At 27.7% G+C, this 16,481-nt stretch overlaps 4 protein-coding genes across 4 annotated transcripts; 3 read left to right on the top strand and 1 right to left on the bottom strand.

Annotated features, from left to right (window-relative positions):
- Positions 1 to 604: 604 nt before the first annotated feature.
- Positions 605 to 3,701, top strand: Phum_PHUM002670 (smad4, putative; the record flags this gene model as incomplete). Its single annotated transcript, XM_002422548.1, has 11 exons — positions 605 to 1,025; positions 1,103 to 1,357; positions 1,543 to 1,596; positions 1,809 to 1,969; positions 2,001 to 2,028; positions 2,056 to 2,296; positions 2,429 to 2,616; positions 2,684 to 2,906; positions 3,008 to 3,176; positions 3,264 to 3,381; positions 3,481 to 3,701. 11 exons carry the CDS (start codon positions 605 to 607, stop codon positions 3,699 to 3,701), a joined length of 2,079 nt encoding a protein of 692 aa, XP_002422593.1.
- Positions 3,702 to 4,815: 1,114 nt separating this feature from the next.
- On the bottom strand, positions 4,816 to 8,124 carry Phum_PHUM002660 (run and tbc1 domain-containing protein, putative; the record flags this gene model as incomplete). Its single annotated transcript, XM_002422547.1, has 10 exons — positions 4,816 to 5,008; positions 5,090 to 5,250; positions 5,332 to 5,474; positions 5,547 to 5,825; positions 5,912 to 6,189; positions 6,313 to 6,553; positions 6,667 to 7,031; positions 7,121 to 7,489; positions 7,562 to 7,863; positions 8,056 to 8,124. 10 exons carry the CDS (start codon positions 8,122 to 8,124, stop codon positions 4,816 to 4,818), a joined length of 2,400 nt encoding a protein of 799 aa, XP_002422592.1.
- Positions 8,125 to 8,837: 713 nt separating this feature from the next.
- On the top strand, positions 8,838 to 12,444 carry Phum_PHUM002650 (eukaryotic translation initiation factor 2 alpha kinase PEK, putative; the record flags this gene model as incomplete). The annotated part of the gene is made up of 9 exons (XM_002422546.1): positions 8,838 to 8,956; positions 9,087 to 9,206; positions 9,330 to 9,454; positions 9,550 to 9,884; positions 10,009 to 10,143; positions 10,213 to 11,138; positions 11,227 to 11,761; positions 11,885 to 12,187; positions 12,262 to 12,444. The coding sequence occupies 9 exons, from the start codon at positions 8,838 to 8,840 to the stop codon at positions 12,442 to 12,444; spliced, it is 2,781 nt and encodes a 926-aa protein (XP_002422591.1).
- Positions 12,445 to 14,059: 1,615 nt separating this feature from the next.
- On the top strand, positions 14,060 to 15,673 carry Phum_PHUM002640 (zinc finger protein and BTB domain-containing protein, putative; the record flags this gene model as incomplete). The annotated part of the gene is made up of 3 exons (XM_002422545.1): positions 14,060 to 14,425; positions 14,505 to 15,042; positions 15,267 to 15,673. The coding sequence occupies 3 exons, from the start codon at positions 14,060 to 14,062 to the stop codon at positions 15,671 to 15,673; spliced, it is 1,311 nt and encodes a 436-aa protein (XP_002422590.1).
- Between the last annotated feature and the right edge of the window lie 808 nt (positions 15,674 to 16,481).

The following is a 16,481-nucleotide window of genomic DNA, read 5'->3' as shown; positions in this document are numbered from 1 at the left end:
AAAAGTTTAAAAGTATTACTAATTGCAAAAAACATTATTATTTATGAGAGGTAAATTTGTGATTCTTTATAATAATTTTCTTAATATTTTACACTATTCAGTAGTTTATTTTTTGTTTAATTAAATTCCTAATTTGAAAAATAATAATTGAATAATAATTTTTATATTAAGCAAATAATTATTCATTTTTTTTTGTTGTTTTAAAATATAGTGGTTATAATTAAATTATTTTAATCAAATGCTGTAATAAATCAAATTCCCATTTATATCAAAAACCATTTAAAAATATTATTCACTACTTAAGATTAATAAAATAATGTTATTGAACTTTTGAAATAAATATTTACATTTACAAAATTTAAAAAAAAAAAAAAAATACTTTTTTCCTTATTGAAAATTTTGATCATTTTATTAAATTCTAACAATAATTGTAATTTATTTTTTTGGAGTTTTTTTTCAAATTTATATAAACCTAAAAAAAGATTCAAACTGACTTATTTTCTTTCTTAATTTTGTTAATTAATTTTTTATTATTTTATGATTTGGTAGAAAAAATAAGAATTTATGACATACATAGCTTTATATATAACTTTCAGTTAAAGAAATGGCTACAGTTTCTTCCACTGCACCAACTTCTGCTGATGCTTGCCTAAGTATAGTTCACAGTTTAATGTGCCATCGTCAAGGGGGGGAATCTGAGGGTTTTGCCAAACGAGCAATAGAAAGTCTTGTAAAAAAATTAAAAGAAAAACGTGATGAGTTAGATAGTTTAATAACTGCCATTACTACAAATGGGGCACACCCAAGCAAATGTGTCACTATACAAAGAACTTTGGATGGAAGACTTCAAGTTGCTGGAAGAAAAGGTTTTCCTCATGTTATATATGCTAGAATTTGGAGGTGGCCTGATTTGCATAAAAACGAACTTAAGCATGTAAAATATTGTCAATTTGCATTTGACCTTAAATGTGATTCTGTCTGTGTAAATCCTTATCATTATGAGAGAGTAGTTTCTCCTGGAATAGGTAAAAACATTTTATTAAATTACATAAAATATGATGTATTACAATCATCATGTACTTACTTAATTAATGTTTTTTAGATTTATCAGGATTAACATTACAATCTGGTCCGAGTAGGCTAGTAAAAGATGAGTACACTGCTGGAGTTGTTAGTGGGCCTAGTCCAGGTCAAATGGAAATAGATGGAGATGTTTTAGGAGTGTCACAAACTATTCAACATCATCCTCCAGCTCCTCAACCTCCTCCTTTGCAGCAATTTTCTCTTTTACAACTTCAGACTCAAACAACAGGTAAAATTTATAAATCACAAAGAATTGTTCAAGTATGTTTTCCCTGTAGCTTGAGATAATGTTATTTTTTAAATTGTGCAGTTTAAAATAATTAGCAAAAGCTTACTTTTATTTTACTTATTATTTCTATATAAACTTCTTAAAAAATTAAATTTTCCATCAACGATTAACATTATCACAATGATTTAAAAACTGGAAAATTTATTTATTTTTAAAATAGAAAAGTAGAGTAAAATGTACAAATATTGCAAATTCACATTATAATTATTTCTCAAAAATAATTTGTTGTAGAAAAAAAAATTACTTTGCATGTATCACATCATATGCTTTAATTTTGCTTTTTGTATTAGCCTTTTTTTAATCAAAAATAAAAGCATTTAGACAATTTATTTTAAAATTTTTTTTGAAGTTTTGCTTTGAATTTAGTTATTAGGAAATTTTTTTTTTTTTTTTTTTTTTTTTTGAATAAATGCTTGTGTTTTTGCTTTTTGCTGAGTTGCCTGTTTGTCAGTTGCTTCGTCCACAGGTGAGAGATCTGCTGGATCATATGGATCTCCGAATTGTCCCAAAATGGAGCCTTCAGAAAATTGTTCTCGCTCCAACTGGGGACCATCAAGATTACAACCTCCATTGAGTGAGTTGTTTTGCTGTAATTTAGTTATGCATTTTAATTTATAGAATTAAATAGCAAGTTGTTAATAATACATTATTAATTTGTCAAGTTATTCCTTAAATACAAGCAGGGGTTTTCGAATTAAATGAGCTACTTAATAATATATTATTGACAGGTTCTTCCCAACAATTAAATCACTCATCTGTGGGAGGGTGCAATAACTCTTTGTCAATTCAGCATCAACAGTCACAAATAATGGGTTCTTCAAATCAAGGTGCATCTGGATCATTTTTTAATTCGCCTGAGGATGTTTCAGGGCAAAATGAAGCCCAAGTTGGAATGAGCGCAAATATGGGTAACAAATCACTTTAGTTTTAGGCAACTAATTTTTTAATAATGCATGATTTGTATGAATAAAAAAAATTTTTCTAATTTTTAAGGTTTTTAAAATAAATTTACAAATTACATTATTTAATTTATCAAGGTGCCAATACTCAACATAGTCCTATACAAGGTCCTGTATCACCACATTTACACCAGAATGGTTTCCAAAGTGGTAACATGAGTGGAACTTCTCCAAATTCTCAAAATTTTTCCTCTCAGGCTCAAGGAACATGGACAGGAAATAATACTTTGACTTACACTCAAAGTATGCAACCACCTGATCCTAGAACTCATCACCCTGGTTATTGTGAGTTCGAAAAAGATGTTTTTATAAATTTTTGTTTGAATATGTATATATTAAATTACTGCTTTAGGGAGTCACGGTGGGAATCGTTTATTGTCAAGCCAACCTGCTCCAGAATATTGGTGTTCAGTAGCGTATTTTGAACTTGACACCCAGGTTGGTGAAACTTTTAAAGTACCATCATCATGTCCTAGTGTCACAATAGATGGTTATGTAGACCCGTCTGGAGGTAATAGATTTTGTTTAGGTGCTTTAAGTAATGTGCATAGAACTGATCCTAGTGAAAAAGCTAGGTAAGCAAATCCTAAGGCATTTTTTTTTAAAATTTCATTATAAATTTTAGTAATACAATAACAAAAAAAAAAAAAAAAAAAAAAAAAACTTTGTGGTACAGATTGCACATTGGAAAAGGTGTTCAATTAGAGCTTCGAGGGGAGGGTGATGTTTGGCTTACGTGTTTAAGTCATCATTCGGTGTTTGTTCAAAGTTACTATTTGGATAGAGAAGCTGGACGAGCTCCGGGCGATGCCGTTCATAAAATTTACCCTAGTGCTTACATTAAGGTGGTTAATCATGTATAAATTGGATTCGAATGAGATGAAAATTTATTAGTTTTACTAATATTTGTTTTTTTTTTTTTTCTAAATCAGGTTTTCGATTTGAGACAATGTCACAAACAAATGCAGCAGCAAGCTGCCACGGCGCAAGCAGCTGCTGCAGCACAAGCAGCAGCAGTAGCCGGACATATTCCAGGTCCTCACTCTGTAGGTGGAATAGCTCCGGCCATAAGTAAGTAAATAATTTAATTAATTAATTAATAAATAAAAAATGATATTCATTCTAAATAAATGGTATGATATTATTTAGGTTTAAGTGCAGCTGCGGGGATCGGTGTCGATGATTTAAGGCGACTGTGTATTTTACGACTTAGTTTTGTTAAGGGTTGGGGTCCGGATTACCCTCGTCAAAGTATAAAAGAAACACCCTGTTGGATAGAAGTACATTTACATCGTGCTCTGCAATTATTAGATGAGGTTTTACACACGATGCCCATCGATGGACCGAGAACCATCGATGGGGTAGTTTAATAAGTCAAGTATAAAAATATCAAGAAATTTTAAGCATTTATTTTTTACAAAGCGACATTATATAATTTTATATATATATACATACATACATTTAAATCAAATCTCGAAAAAAAAAAAAAAAAGCTTTTTATTTTTTATCAGTTTTTCTTTACTTTTTTTTTTTTTTTTTTTTTTTTTTAGTTTTAAATAAAAATCATATAGTTTTTGTAAAAAAAAAAAAAAAAAATTTTTACCTGTTGCATATAGCTTATCGATCATTTAAATCATAATTTAAAAAAAAAAAAAAAATTTTTTAATCATGTTAATAAATCATATAAATCAATCTGCGTAATTTATTATTAAGCTAAAGTTTTTTTGATGTTGTATATGCTTTTGTACACTTTTGTAAATTGTACAAAAAATAATAATTTTTTTTTTAATTTTAATATAGTCAAAAAAATCAATAAAATAAATATAAAAAAAACGTTTAACAAATCATTATTTATATAGTTTCTATTAGACTTTTTTTTTTTTTTACAAAGTTTATCTTTTAAAATAATATTATATAAATTTTATATATATATATAAAATATAAATTTTTAAAAAAATAATCAATCGAATCAAAAAATAAATAAATAAATTAAATATTTTTTGGGCTGTTCGACAAAAATATATATATATATATTTAAAAAAGTTTAAATCAAGTTTTATTTTGAAAAAAAAAAATTTATATTAATTTTAATCATAACTTTGTCAATTTGTGTATAGTGTTCAAGTAAAATAATAAAATTTATAGCTTTTCTGGTTGTTTTTTTCTTTTCTTTTCGGTACCCTAATTATCATACCTACAATTTTTTTTTTAAATCACTTAATTGAAAATTCGAGTTTACCTTTGATTTAGGTTTAAAAAAAAATAAGGAAAGTTTAAATTAAAAATAAAAATTACTATGTATAGAGTAAAATTCCTTTTTATTTAATAAACACCTATTATTTTATGGCTGTTAAATCATTTGTACATAATAATAAAAATAAAAACTCGGATTTAAATTCAATTTTTTTTTCAAATACTGTAATAGTTTTTTGTTAAATAAAAACATTCTTAGCACTGATAAATTCAAAATATTATTATTAATTATTACAAATCCCAACTGAATAAATGATGTTTGACTAACATATCACGAACGCCATCTTTTAAAGGTTGTGATTGTTCTTTTGATGGCGGCAATTCCCAATCGGGATTAAGATTAAATGCAAATTGTGATAATACTCGGAATTCGCATTTGATTTGTACCCATCCAGGACTGTTAATAAAGCTCCAAGGATGATACCTTTAATAATAATTCGTTGTGATTTCCTAATCGCAATATTCTAGGTGGTTATAATTGGTTTTATATAATAAAGTGACTCACCATTTTTGAACGACTTCGAAACACGAACATAATACTTCCAACCATAAGTGTAAAACTTGTTCGTTTAATCCCAAACAAATGAGAGATCGTAGTTTGACGTCCATTTGTGCATGAGCATTGTCGTGACTGAGGTTAGTAGCTTGGACGCATCTGTATAAAAGCTGTTAAAAAAAACACACGCTATAATATTTCAATATGAAGGAATAAAAATAAGGCCATACGTTAAAAAGAATAAAATTTACCTCTTCTGGAGTTAAAACTTTTCCATCTTCGTCTAATCTGTATGTTTTGCATAAGACAAGCCTGCTGTACACCGAATTGAAATCACGTTCGACTTCTTTTGTCGCAGCTTCTTCTATGAAAAGCCACGGGTGACAAGGTCCACCTAATTTACGTCAATTAATTATAAAATTTTAGTAATGAGCAGGGATAAAATTTATTTAATTTTATTTATTACCGAGAAAACTAGGTCTTTTCATTCCGTGTTCGAGTACTTGTTTGATAACCGGACAAAGAGTTCCTCGGACAAGATCTGTAACGGTTTCTGACACGCTATCATCACCCGCCAAAGAATACTGTTTACTCCTCTCGTCCAATAATTCAACAAATTTGGCGGGAAACCAACCTCTTAAACCGTTTAATTCACCAATCCAACAGTGTTCATCTTTTTGACTGATGATAGTTATAATATCATTTTTTCTAAAACCCAATTCATCATCGTCGTGTCGTTCAAAATCTATAAAAAATGCAACACATTAATTTTTTTTAAATTATACAATAGTTAAGTTAACAATCGGTTTTAAAATTAATTTCGGTGCTCACCCAAAAGCGCTTTGGCTCTTCGCTTTCTCGTTCTAGAAACATTAACGTAATTTTCATGATCTAAAGCGTGAGATTCCATGCTGTAATCTGCTATCAAAATAACTTTATTAAATTTTGGGTCGATGGATTTAAAATGATGACCAACTTGCAAAATGGCGTCTTTCAAATCAACCAATATCTCCGTTTGTTTGATGTTTTTCGATTTAATATCTGCGTCTTGAGACTCTTCGCCAAAAAGTAAAAGATGAATCATTGACTTAGACTTTTTGACTTGACGTCTACATAAAATTTACAAAATAAATGAAAGATTTTTCAAAAATTAAGACCTTTCTAAAGAAAGAAAAAAATTTGTGTAAAAATATTATTTTAACATTTGGGAAAATAATAACTGTAAATTATACCTATTTAAATGCTGTTTTGGAAGGTTAGCAGCACCTTCTGGATTCCCAACCAAACTTCCTTGGTCAGCCATTAAATAAGCTAAATGTCTCCTTCGATGAGTTTCAATTATGTTGTTATTAAGACTTGATGTTAATGCAAGAGATGTTTTAAGTAAAAGTTCAACATCATCTATTTCTCCAGGAATATCCGAGAGTAAATTAAAAATTTGAGCTGAATTTTCAGATTGAATCAATTCAGGTTCTGCAAGATAAATGTAACATGTTAAATGTGTTACACGACAATTAATGATATTAATTAATATTATTATAAAATACTCTATAAATTATCCACAAAAATATATATTTTATTTCTACCTTTTAATTTAAGCATCCCTAATGTAATTTGAAAAAGAATAATTGACCCATCGAAAAAAAATAAATCCCAAATCCTCAACAATATTTTTATGTGTATAACCGATGCGAATAATGTTAAAAACCAATGCAAAGTAATTAAACTTAATTCTATATCATGTTCCTTTAGCTTAACATCTAAATCAGGCAAGTAATTAGATATTAATGATATTAAAACTTTTTGATCAGCTTGTATTCCAAGCAAGGTAGATGAATAATAAGAAGCAGGTAAAAGATCTTCAACAATTGTTGCCATTAACCAAAAAGCATCCTCTTCTTCTACAATAAGAAGCAGTGAAGCAGCAATAACTCCAGTACCTTGGCAGTAACTAAATAACATAAAACCAAAAAATTTTTTTAAATGACTTAATATTTGTTAAATTTAAATTAATAATATAAAGAATTTTAAAAATAATACCCTATATCTGGATAAAGCCAAGCTAAAGCTCTAAGAATTCTTCTTAATCTAGATATTCCAGTGCTTGTATTGTGACTAAAGCATATATTTCCTGGAAGAGTTCGTAATAAGTCTTTTTCGATTAGTTTTGAAGTAGTTAGTGTATCATTGGTTGATAGTTTAACAATTTCCTTATAGTTAATTTCTGATGCTTCTTTCTTTTGAAGAGCACCAGACAATCTCATCCATATTTGAGGTCTAAGTGAATGTGGTACTCCCTCTTGTATTAATGATCTCAATTTTTCCGTTTTTGATAACTTGGAATCCAATAAATTCCATGTTAATTCTTCTTTGTTATTACTAAATTCTAAATGTGCTATCCACTTTAATCTGTGTAAATATTTTTATGGCATAAAAAATTTTTATTAAAAGATAAGAATTTTAAATTCGTTTTAATCTAACCTGTGCTGAGGGTCTTCTGCAAAAGACGAATCCAATATATTATTATCGGTTCTTTCAACTTTTTCTTTTTTTTCAACTTTGAAACCAAACTCATCAAAATTTGTGTCAGCTAAATGTTCCTCATTTCCTTGACTCAATTTGGAAATAATTTCTTCAGATAGCATAGATTTAATTAAGGCAGAAAAAGGTCCTCCAGGAGTGACAAGCATTTCAAGTCTCTCAGAATTTGAATCTGAATTTTTATCTGTATCTTTGTCTTCACAGTTTCCTTCATCTTCTGATACTACTGCTTCAAGTTTTTTCTATAAAAAAAAAAAGAAATTTCTTCATTAATTGAATTTAAATCATCAACATAGAGAGAGAGAGGCAATATACAAGTAGAAAAAAAAAGTAAACATGAAATAAGTTATTGAAAATAAATTATTTTCTACTTGATAAAAATTTTTCTTAGTTATTAGGAATTTATTTAATTAAAATGTTATGAATAGTTTTACGTGATAGTCATTTCTGCCCACATATCCATCATGATTTCGATCGCCGAATAATGATTTTGCTATTTCCATATTTATTGTAATTGTTACAGTTAGACACTAAGAATTCAAAAAGAGCATAATTTAATTGTTATTTGTTTAAAATACTTGTCAACATTAGTAATTAACGTCACTTTTTATACTTTTTTTTAATAAAAAAAACTTTCTGAAAAAAATCAAACTTTTAAAAAATTTTTTTTTACTATACACATAATAAAAAGAAATTAAAAGACTGATAACTAAAAATTTTATATTAAAATTCAATGTCAAATAATAAAAAAATTAATAATTTTTCAATTATTCAAAAAATAAAATAAATTAAATAACATTTTATTAATTCTAATCATTCTTAGAACTAGGTAGTTATCAGACACAGCTGTATATTTTGTTACGTTGGTATTTGTCAGGGTAGCCAATATGATTGAGTACACGTAATATGTTTTTAACTGACATGTTTATAAACTGCAAAATATGTTTTTTTTTTATTTCATTTTTTTAGAATTATTTTGATTCAATCAAATAATTATTTAAAATTTTTAATCAGCGCCGTATGAATCAGATTTTGATTTTTGAAATTTACATGAATAAACAATTTACAATATTTTTAAAAAGTTATAGCAATACAAGTACATTGTAAACAGAAGTTACCTTGACTCTAATTTTTTTTTTTTTAAGTAAAACATTCCAAGGGAAATGAATAATTTTCCTATTTTATTTTTTAAAAGGCATAAATTTAAGTAAATAAAATGAAATATTATCTCTTTAATCGCATTATTGAATTCTTTTTCATATTGCTAGTATTATGGAAAGTTTCATGCTCAGAAGAAAGTTTACCCTTTTGTGGAGTTGCAGAGTCTTTTAGTAGGTAGGCACTTTTTTAAAATAATTAATGTGTTGATTATTTTATATTAAAATAGATAATTATTATATTTACTATTATTAATAATGAATAAACCAAACTTTTAATTTACTTTTATTAATTTAATATTTGGTAGGCTGATTTTTGTAAGCACTCTCGATGGAAGAGTCACTGCTTTAAATCCTAATAATGAGGGATCTGTATTGTGGTCAATTCATCCTGGCTCTGAAACCATGCTCTCTTCGAGTATACATAAGTTGGAGGTAATAATCAAATAAATTAAAATAGTTATCTAATTGATATTTCAAAAATAAGAAATTTTTTAAGATTTGAAACAATTAAAAATTTTTTAGCTGTCTAATTATGGAAACTTTGTCAGGATGATTCCATCCCTTGATGGTGGATTGTATAAATTTAATGGAGAAGATATAGAACTCATTCCTGTCACTTCTGATCATTTGCTACAATCTTCACTCAAATATTCAGATGATTTAGTTATATCAGGTACCTTTGATTTTTTTTAAAAATATTATTATAAGTAACAACAACAACTTCTTACAATTGAAAATATAAAAATTTTGTAAAAAATGTATTTATAGGTGGAAAAGAAACAGTTACTTTTGGAGTATCCCTTGAAACTGGCAACATTATTTATGAATGCAATATGAAAGGTTGTGGTAATATATCTCATTCTACAGACAGTAGTAATGTGTTAATTATTCAAAGACAAATACAAATTATTAGAGCTGTCGAACCTAGAACAGGTACTGAGAGATGGAATTATAGTGTTGCACATCACAATTTAAAATTGGTATCTGAATGTCATTCATTGTCGGATGCAGAATTAAATTACCAGCTGCACGCTGTTATACCAGAAGGTTTAATTTATGCCAGTGACATAAAAAATCCTTCAAATATTTTTTGGAGGCAAAAGGTTAAAATTATTATAGTTTTACAGTTTGATCTAATTATTAGTTTTTATTTTATTTTCTTTAAATTTTTAAAATAATAAGCAAAGTAATAATTTTTTACATCTTTCTTAACTTTTATTTTTGTAGTTCAGCTCTCCGGTGGTGAGTGCTTGGCAACTTAATAAAGGGAAATTAATTCAAGTTGATCTATTTAATAATAAGGCCTTTAATGCCAAACCAAGTCCATCTCCAAGTATTTATATTGGCATGTTTAACAAACAGGTAAATCAATTCTTTAAGAAAACAGGTATTATCATGCATAAACTATAATTATTATTTATAAAATTACAGTTGTATATTCAAGAAAGTGCGCCAATGCTTAAAAAAAGGCTAGAAATTACTTCTAGAAGTAATTATGCAGTATCAGGTCAAAATAAATATCCTGTAATACCATGGAAACCTATATCAGCCAGTGACCATTACAGATTAGGATTAACATGGGAGGATTCAAGTTCGATAAACAACGATTTGGAAGATCCAAGTCAAAGGCAAACTACTGCATTATCTGTCCTTTATGCATCTCCTTATGTTGACGGAAATGGTTTTTTTCTTTATGAAGAAGACAACACTAAGATTAAAATTAATTCCCATAGTTTTTCTATAGAAAGTTCAGAGAAATTATATCCAGTGAATAAAGTAAATGTTATTCCTAAATTAGATTCAAATTTTGATTTTTTGGAAGCAAATACTCCAGTAGAAATAGTTGTTGTATCATTTTGGTATTATTGGAAAGAAGTTTTAGTGATTAGTGCTACGACAGCAGTAATTTGTAATTTTATGATTACTAGAACATACTGGAGGTGGAAATATAAAGCTTTATTTTCATCCTTGGGAAAAAGTAATAGTGAATTAGAAACGATTGTCGAAGAAAAAGATTCCGGGATAGAAACAAATGTGCATCAAGTAGAAGAAAAGGCTGGTCTTAATTCAATTCAAGATTATGTATCTCGATATTTGACTGATTTTGAACCAGTTGTTTGTCTTGGAAAGGGTGGTTTTGGTGTAGTATTTGAAGCAAAAAACAAAATTGATGATTGCCATTATGCTATAAAAAGAATTTTATTGCCTCGTAAGCAAGAATCCAGAGAAAGAGTATTAAGGGAAGTAAAAGCATTAGCAAAGTTAGATCACCATCACATAGTCAGATATTTTAACGCTTGGACAGAGTGTCCTCCTATAGGATGGCAAGAAAAACAAGATAAATTATGGATTGATTTGTATGTTTCAAATATAATTTTTTTTTGTTTATTAATACTAACAAATATCTAACTTAATAATATTTTTATTCTATTTTAGGTGTTCTAGTTTAGGTACACCATCTAAATTAACTATTCCTACAATTACAGAAAGTAACGATTGTCAGGATTCAGATTGTCCTGTAACAATTTCTGACTCAAATTTTACCTTTGACTCTGATTTGCGAGAATCATCAAACAGCTTATTTAACAATACTTGGAAAAATAATAACGAGATCAGCGACTCATTTGTTGTTTTTGAGAAAAACTCTTCGGAAAAAGACAGCGAATCTTCAAATTTATTTTTTAAAGGAAATCAAAGTGTGAATACTTGCAGCAGTAAAAAATTCAGTAACTTTGAAGCTTTAAAATCGATAAGTGAGGAAAAGGGTACAGCCTGTGATCAAAGTACTGGTGTTGAACCGCCAATACTAAGTAAAATTTATTTGTACATACAAATGCAGTTATGCCAAAGACATAGTTTAAGAGATTGGCTTACAGCCAATAAAAAAAGAGATTATAATTATGTGTTAAGTATTTTTGAGCAAATATTGCAAGCTGTCGAACATGTTCATCTACACGGTCTTATACATAGAGACCTAAAGGTAATAAAAAAAATTAAATTGTACGGTTATAACTCTAAGATATCTATCACTGTTTTCCATTAATTTTTTTTTTTTTTATTTTAGCCTTCAAATATATTTTTTTCATTAAATAATCAAGTAAAGGTAGGAGATTTCGGTTTGGTAACAGCCATGACTGAAGATGATTTTCAGTGTGCTTCGGAAGAAAAAATATTTACAGACACCTTTAATGAAAAGCACACAGCTCAAGTTGGAACTCAATTATACATGAGTAAAGAACAGTTGTTGGGTAAACCTTACAACTATAAAGTAGATATTTATTCCTTAGGATTAATCTTATTCGAATTATTAGTACCATTTAATACTCAAATGGAGAGAATAACAGTTATGCAAAATATAAAGAAAGATAAATTTCCACAAGACTTTCAAAAGAAATATAAAGAGGAGGTATAACTTGCTTTTTTGTTAATAATTTTATATTGATTATTTCTTTAAAATTTAATGTAATTTTTTATTTCCAGTATGAATTACTAAGATTGATGCTTTCCGATTCACCCGATGAGCGCCCAACTACATATGGTGTTCGAGCTAGACTACCTTTGAAACAAGAGCCAGTTGAAGAAAATTTGCATTTTGAATTGCCTTCAAAGAATTTTACTCAAAAAAATAATTCTACACTTGACTATGCAGATTCTGAAAGTTGAATTACGATACATCTTGTTAAAAATATTATCATATAATTTTCAAACAGTGTATATGTATTCAGTTTTGTAATATGCATATTTTATATAATAAATAGTTTTATTTGAAAATGCTTATTTATTATAATATATAATTCGAATTTATACTTAAAAAAAAGTGATTATTTTATTTCACCATAAGAGTTCCTTTCTTTTTCTTCACTTATATTAAACAAACGAGTAATATAAAAAAATTTTGCCCTAATTTAAATAAGCAAGTCGAAAATTTTAATGCCTTCACTCGAGGATTGTTTAAAAAATGAATACTTTAAAATTATTAATCAAAGGAATACAGCAAATTATGAAATTATTATTCATTATCTATAAATAACTTCAAAAAAGAGACTCCCCTGAGAAATAAAGGAAACTAATGAAATTTTTTTTCGAAATTTTATACTACATCATAATTGAAGTCTAAATTCCTTATTTATTGTTTTAAGTTTTTGAAATTATATTGTTAAATAATTATAGTTACTTATGAAAAAAAAGTACTTTGAAAATAACCTTGTAATATTTTGTCACATTTTTCAATAAGTTCAATTTTATTTTTACGTAATTCAACTAATAAAGCATCACAATTTTGAGTTATTTCTGCCAATCGATTTTGATAAGAATTTAAAATTTCTGAAAATTTTATTCCGTACTGAATGTGAAGTTCTTTTACTGCTACTAAAATAAAATTTTTTATTTAAAAATTAACCTAAAAAAGTCACACTCGCAGCGTGCAGCCACTATTAAATAAGACTGCGTATAATTTGACTACTACAAGACTCGTTAATTTAATTTGAGCAAATAATTAATTAAAATTTATTTCTAAAATATTATTTTAACTTCTAAATTTAAAAAAAAATAAAAAATTATAAAAAAGTTTGGATTAAAACTCGTTTAACACACTGCGGAATCACCTCTACATTCGAGTATTTGATTTAAAACTGGCTTGATTTTGGCTTGAATGCCTTCATCGATTTGTACATAATCATCATAAAACGAAGGAAGAGATTTATAGTTTTGTACATTATTATTTTCCATTTGTTCTTTGAAAAATAAAATTTACAAGAGTTATCAATAATTATTTTTTAATTTATGAATTTGCTGCGGTTAATAATACATACAAAGGAAAAAACAAAGGCGGTGGAATTTTATTCTTTCAATTATCAGTTGTTTTGAACCGTCTGCTGGTCGCGTGTCCATGAAGATTATATTCTCATAGCAATAGGTAAAACTTTTTTATTTTAAAAATATGTTTGTATAATTGCATTCCATACATAATATTGAATATGCTGATAAAACCGTAACAAGTTACTCTTTCGTTTTAAGAACATTTTTTTTTTTTAAATTCTTAATCATAGTTTCCCGGGTCAAATAAAAATCCAGGTCCAGCTCCAGTGGATAAGAATAGAACACCAATGATGTGGGAGGTGGGCGCCATCTTCCTTTCATACACGTCTCCGAGCAAATTTTTTACAATTAATAATTTTAATACATTCCTTTTAATACGTGTATAATTTTTATTTCGGTTATTAATTAAAATGATAATTTGTTCTTGATTGTTAAATACAGTTTTATCATCTTTAGTGTCATGGGCTCAGACCAGCAGCAGTTCTGTTTGCGCTGGCATAATTACCAAAGCAGTTTACTCGCATCTTTGCCTCAATTTCTCGACGGAGACGACTTAACTGATGTTACGTTATCGGCAGGAGGAAGAAATTTGCGAGCCCATCGGGTTGTACTTTCGGCATGCAGTCAGTATTTCAGAGAAATATTTAAAGAACTGCAGCCATATCAGCATCCTGTAATAGTTTTACCTGGTATGAACTTTAGAGACTTATGTGCTCTTGTAACGTTTATGTACAGTGGTGAGGTTAATATTTATCAGGAACAGCTGCCTGGTTTGCTTAGCATGGCGGATACTCTTCATATTAGAGGATTAACTGAGGTTAATGATGTATGTATAAAAAAAAGTATTTGTTATTGCACGTAATATTATTTTAAATTTTAACTGAGTAAATTCAAACTATTTATAGGGTGATAAAAGTTACAATGATACTTCTAATAAATTTTCTGGAATTTCACCTTCAAAACGTCCTAAATTAAATACAAATGCTAGTCCAAACCATGTTTTTTATAATAATAGTACAAATGAAGATAATTTGTTCAAGTCACCTTTTCTACAGTCAGAGCCAAAGAATTACAAAGACTTAAACGAGAATAATACGACAAAATCAATGGATTTTGATTTATTTAAAAATTTAACTCACAATTATAATAAAAAATTTAATCCTTTTGATGACAATACATTAAAAATGATGTCGAATAACTCAAGGCCTACTAAAAGTAAAGAAAAGGGAAAATATAAAAAGCCTGCTTCGTTTAAGCAAATGGATTCAAATATTTTTCCTAATCCAAATCAATTTTCGATGCCTCGAAGAAATTCAAATATGGAATTATATTGTAAGGTTCAGCCTCAAAAAAAGTCGGAAGGATTTACATTTGCAGATAATCAAAGTGAAACTAATGAGGCTCAAGATTTGTCAAAATTTAGAATCAAAGATGAAACTGGAAGTAGCGCTGATAATCCCGAGACTGAGTTTGTTAACCAATCTAATGACGATGTTGATCCTCAGTTCAATATAAAATCAAAGACCAATACACCTTTGGAAATGAAAACAGGTAATTATAGTTTTTTTTATAAATTTTTTATCAAATTATTTTTTATTAACGATTGGTTGTTTTCAAATTATTGTCATTTTAAAAATCATTTTTTTATTTTTTCTTTTCATTTTAAGAAATGCAAAGTCCATCTTCTGAGGATTCTGGTGGAGGGCAAGCACCTGCGGAAAATTTTAGAGATACATCAAATTTAAACAAGTCTATGAATAATCCAGGTCAAAGCAAAGTTTTTGCCACTTGTCACGTTTGTGGAAAGCAATTAAGTAATCAGTATAATTTAAGAGTTCATTTGGAAACCCATCAAAACGTTCAATATGCCTGTACAGTTTGCACTCACGTATCGCGTTCTCGTGATGCTCTGAGGAAACATGTTTCTTATCGACACCCTAGTGAAGGGAAAGAAGGAGGCAATAAAAAAGTCAAGGCGGAATGTAGTAAACGAATAAAAAGCGAAGATTCTCAATTGCAGGGGTATCAGCAAAATATAAATTTTAATTTAAATCCGACAGGAGAAATCATTTAATAAATATTTCTTCGAGGCCTTCATACCCTTAGGTTTTTTTTTTTTTTTTTTAAAAAATACAGGGTAATTAGGCTGTTTTACTAATTAATAAAGTATCTGTCTGAATATTTATCATGAAGCCTTTGTAAATAATAGTGCCATATTTCAGGAGTTTTCGAATTTAACTTATCGAGAGTAAAACTTCTCTTTGTGAAGTTTTTGATATCATCAATTTATTATATATTCTAAATTATAGTGCCAATATTTTCTATAAAATATCACTGTAGTGCCTTAGCATGAGTTTTTAATAATATCTTCTGTTTTAAATAATATTTTTTATTGTCAGTCTCACTCACTACTCATATATATGTAGCTGTAGTGTTTTTAAATAACAGTTTTTGAAATGTTCCTAAATTAATAATAATAATAAATCCTCTTTTTGGATAAGGTATTATGGTGACTAGATACGAAAAAGAAAAAAAAAACTAAAACTAAAACTTTTGCCGCTTGCGGTAACGACTGTTATAAAATTTCGTTACCAAAGAATTAACTTGTTACCAAATAAAGTTATAAAAAAAGGCCTTAAATAATTTTTATAGTTACATAAAAAAAAAAAAAATTATGTAAAATTCATATTTAAATACATATATATAAATATATATATATATAGATAAATATATATAAATATAATATTATAAGTAGTTGAGCAGTAGTCATATGTTATTGGAAAATAATTTTAAGTAAAATCCAGTGTAAATGACTGCATACACAAAATCTATAATGTCTGCAGTGCAGTAATTGTTATAGCCTGGGTGGATGTTTATTGTTT

This window comes from Pediculus humanus, genomic scaffold (assembly GCF_000006295.1).
Source record: "Pediculus humanus corporis 1103172107363 genomic scaffold, whole genome shotgun sequence".
NCBI classification, from domain to species: Eukaryota; Metazoa; Arthropoda; class Insecta; order Psocodea; family Pediculidae; genus Pediculus; species Pediculus humanus.
Note: the sequence above shows the minus strand (reverse complement) of the source record. Positions and strands in the feature narration are given on the sequence as shown.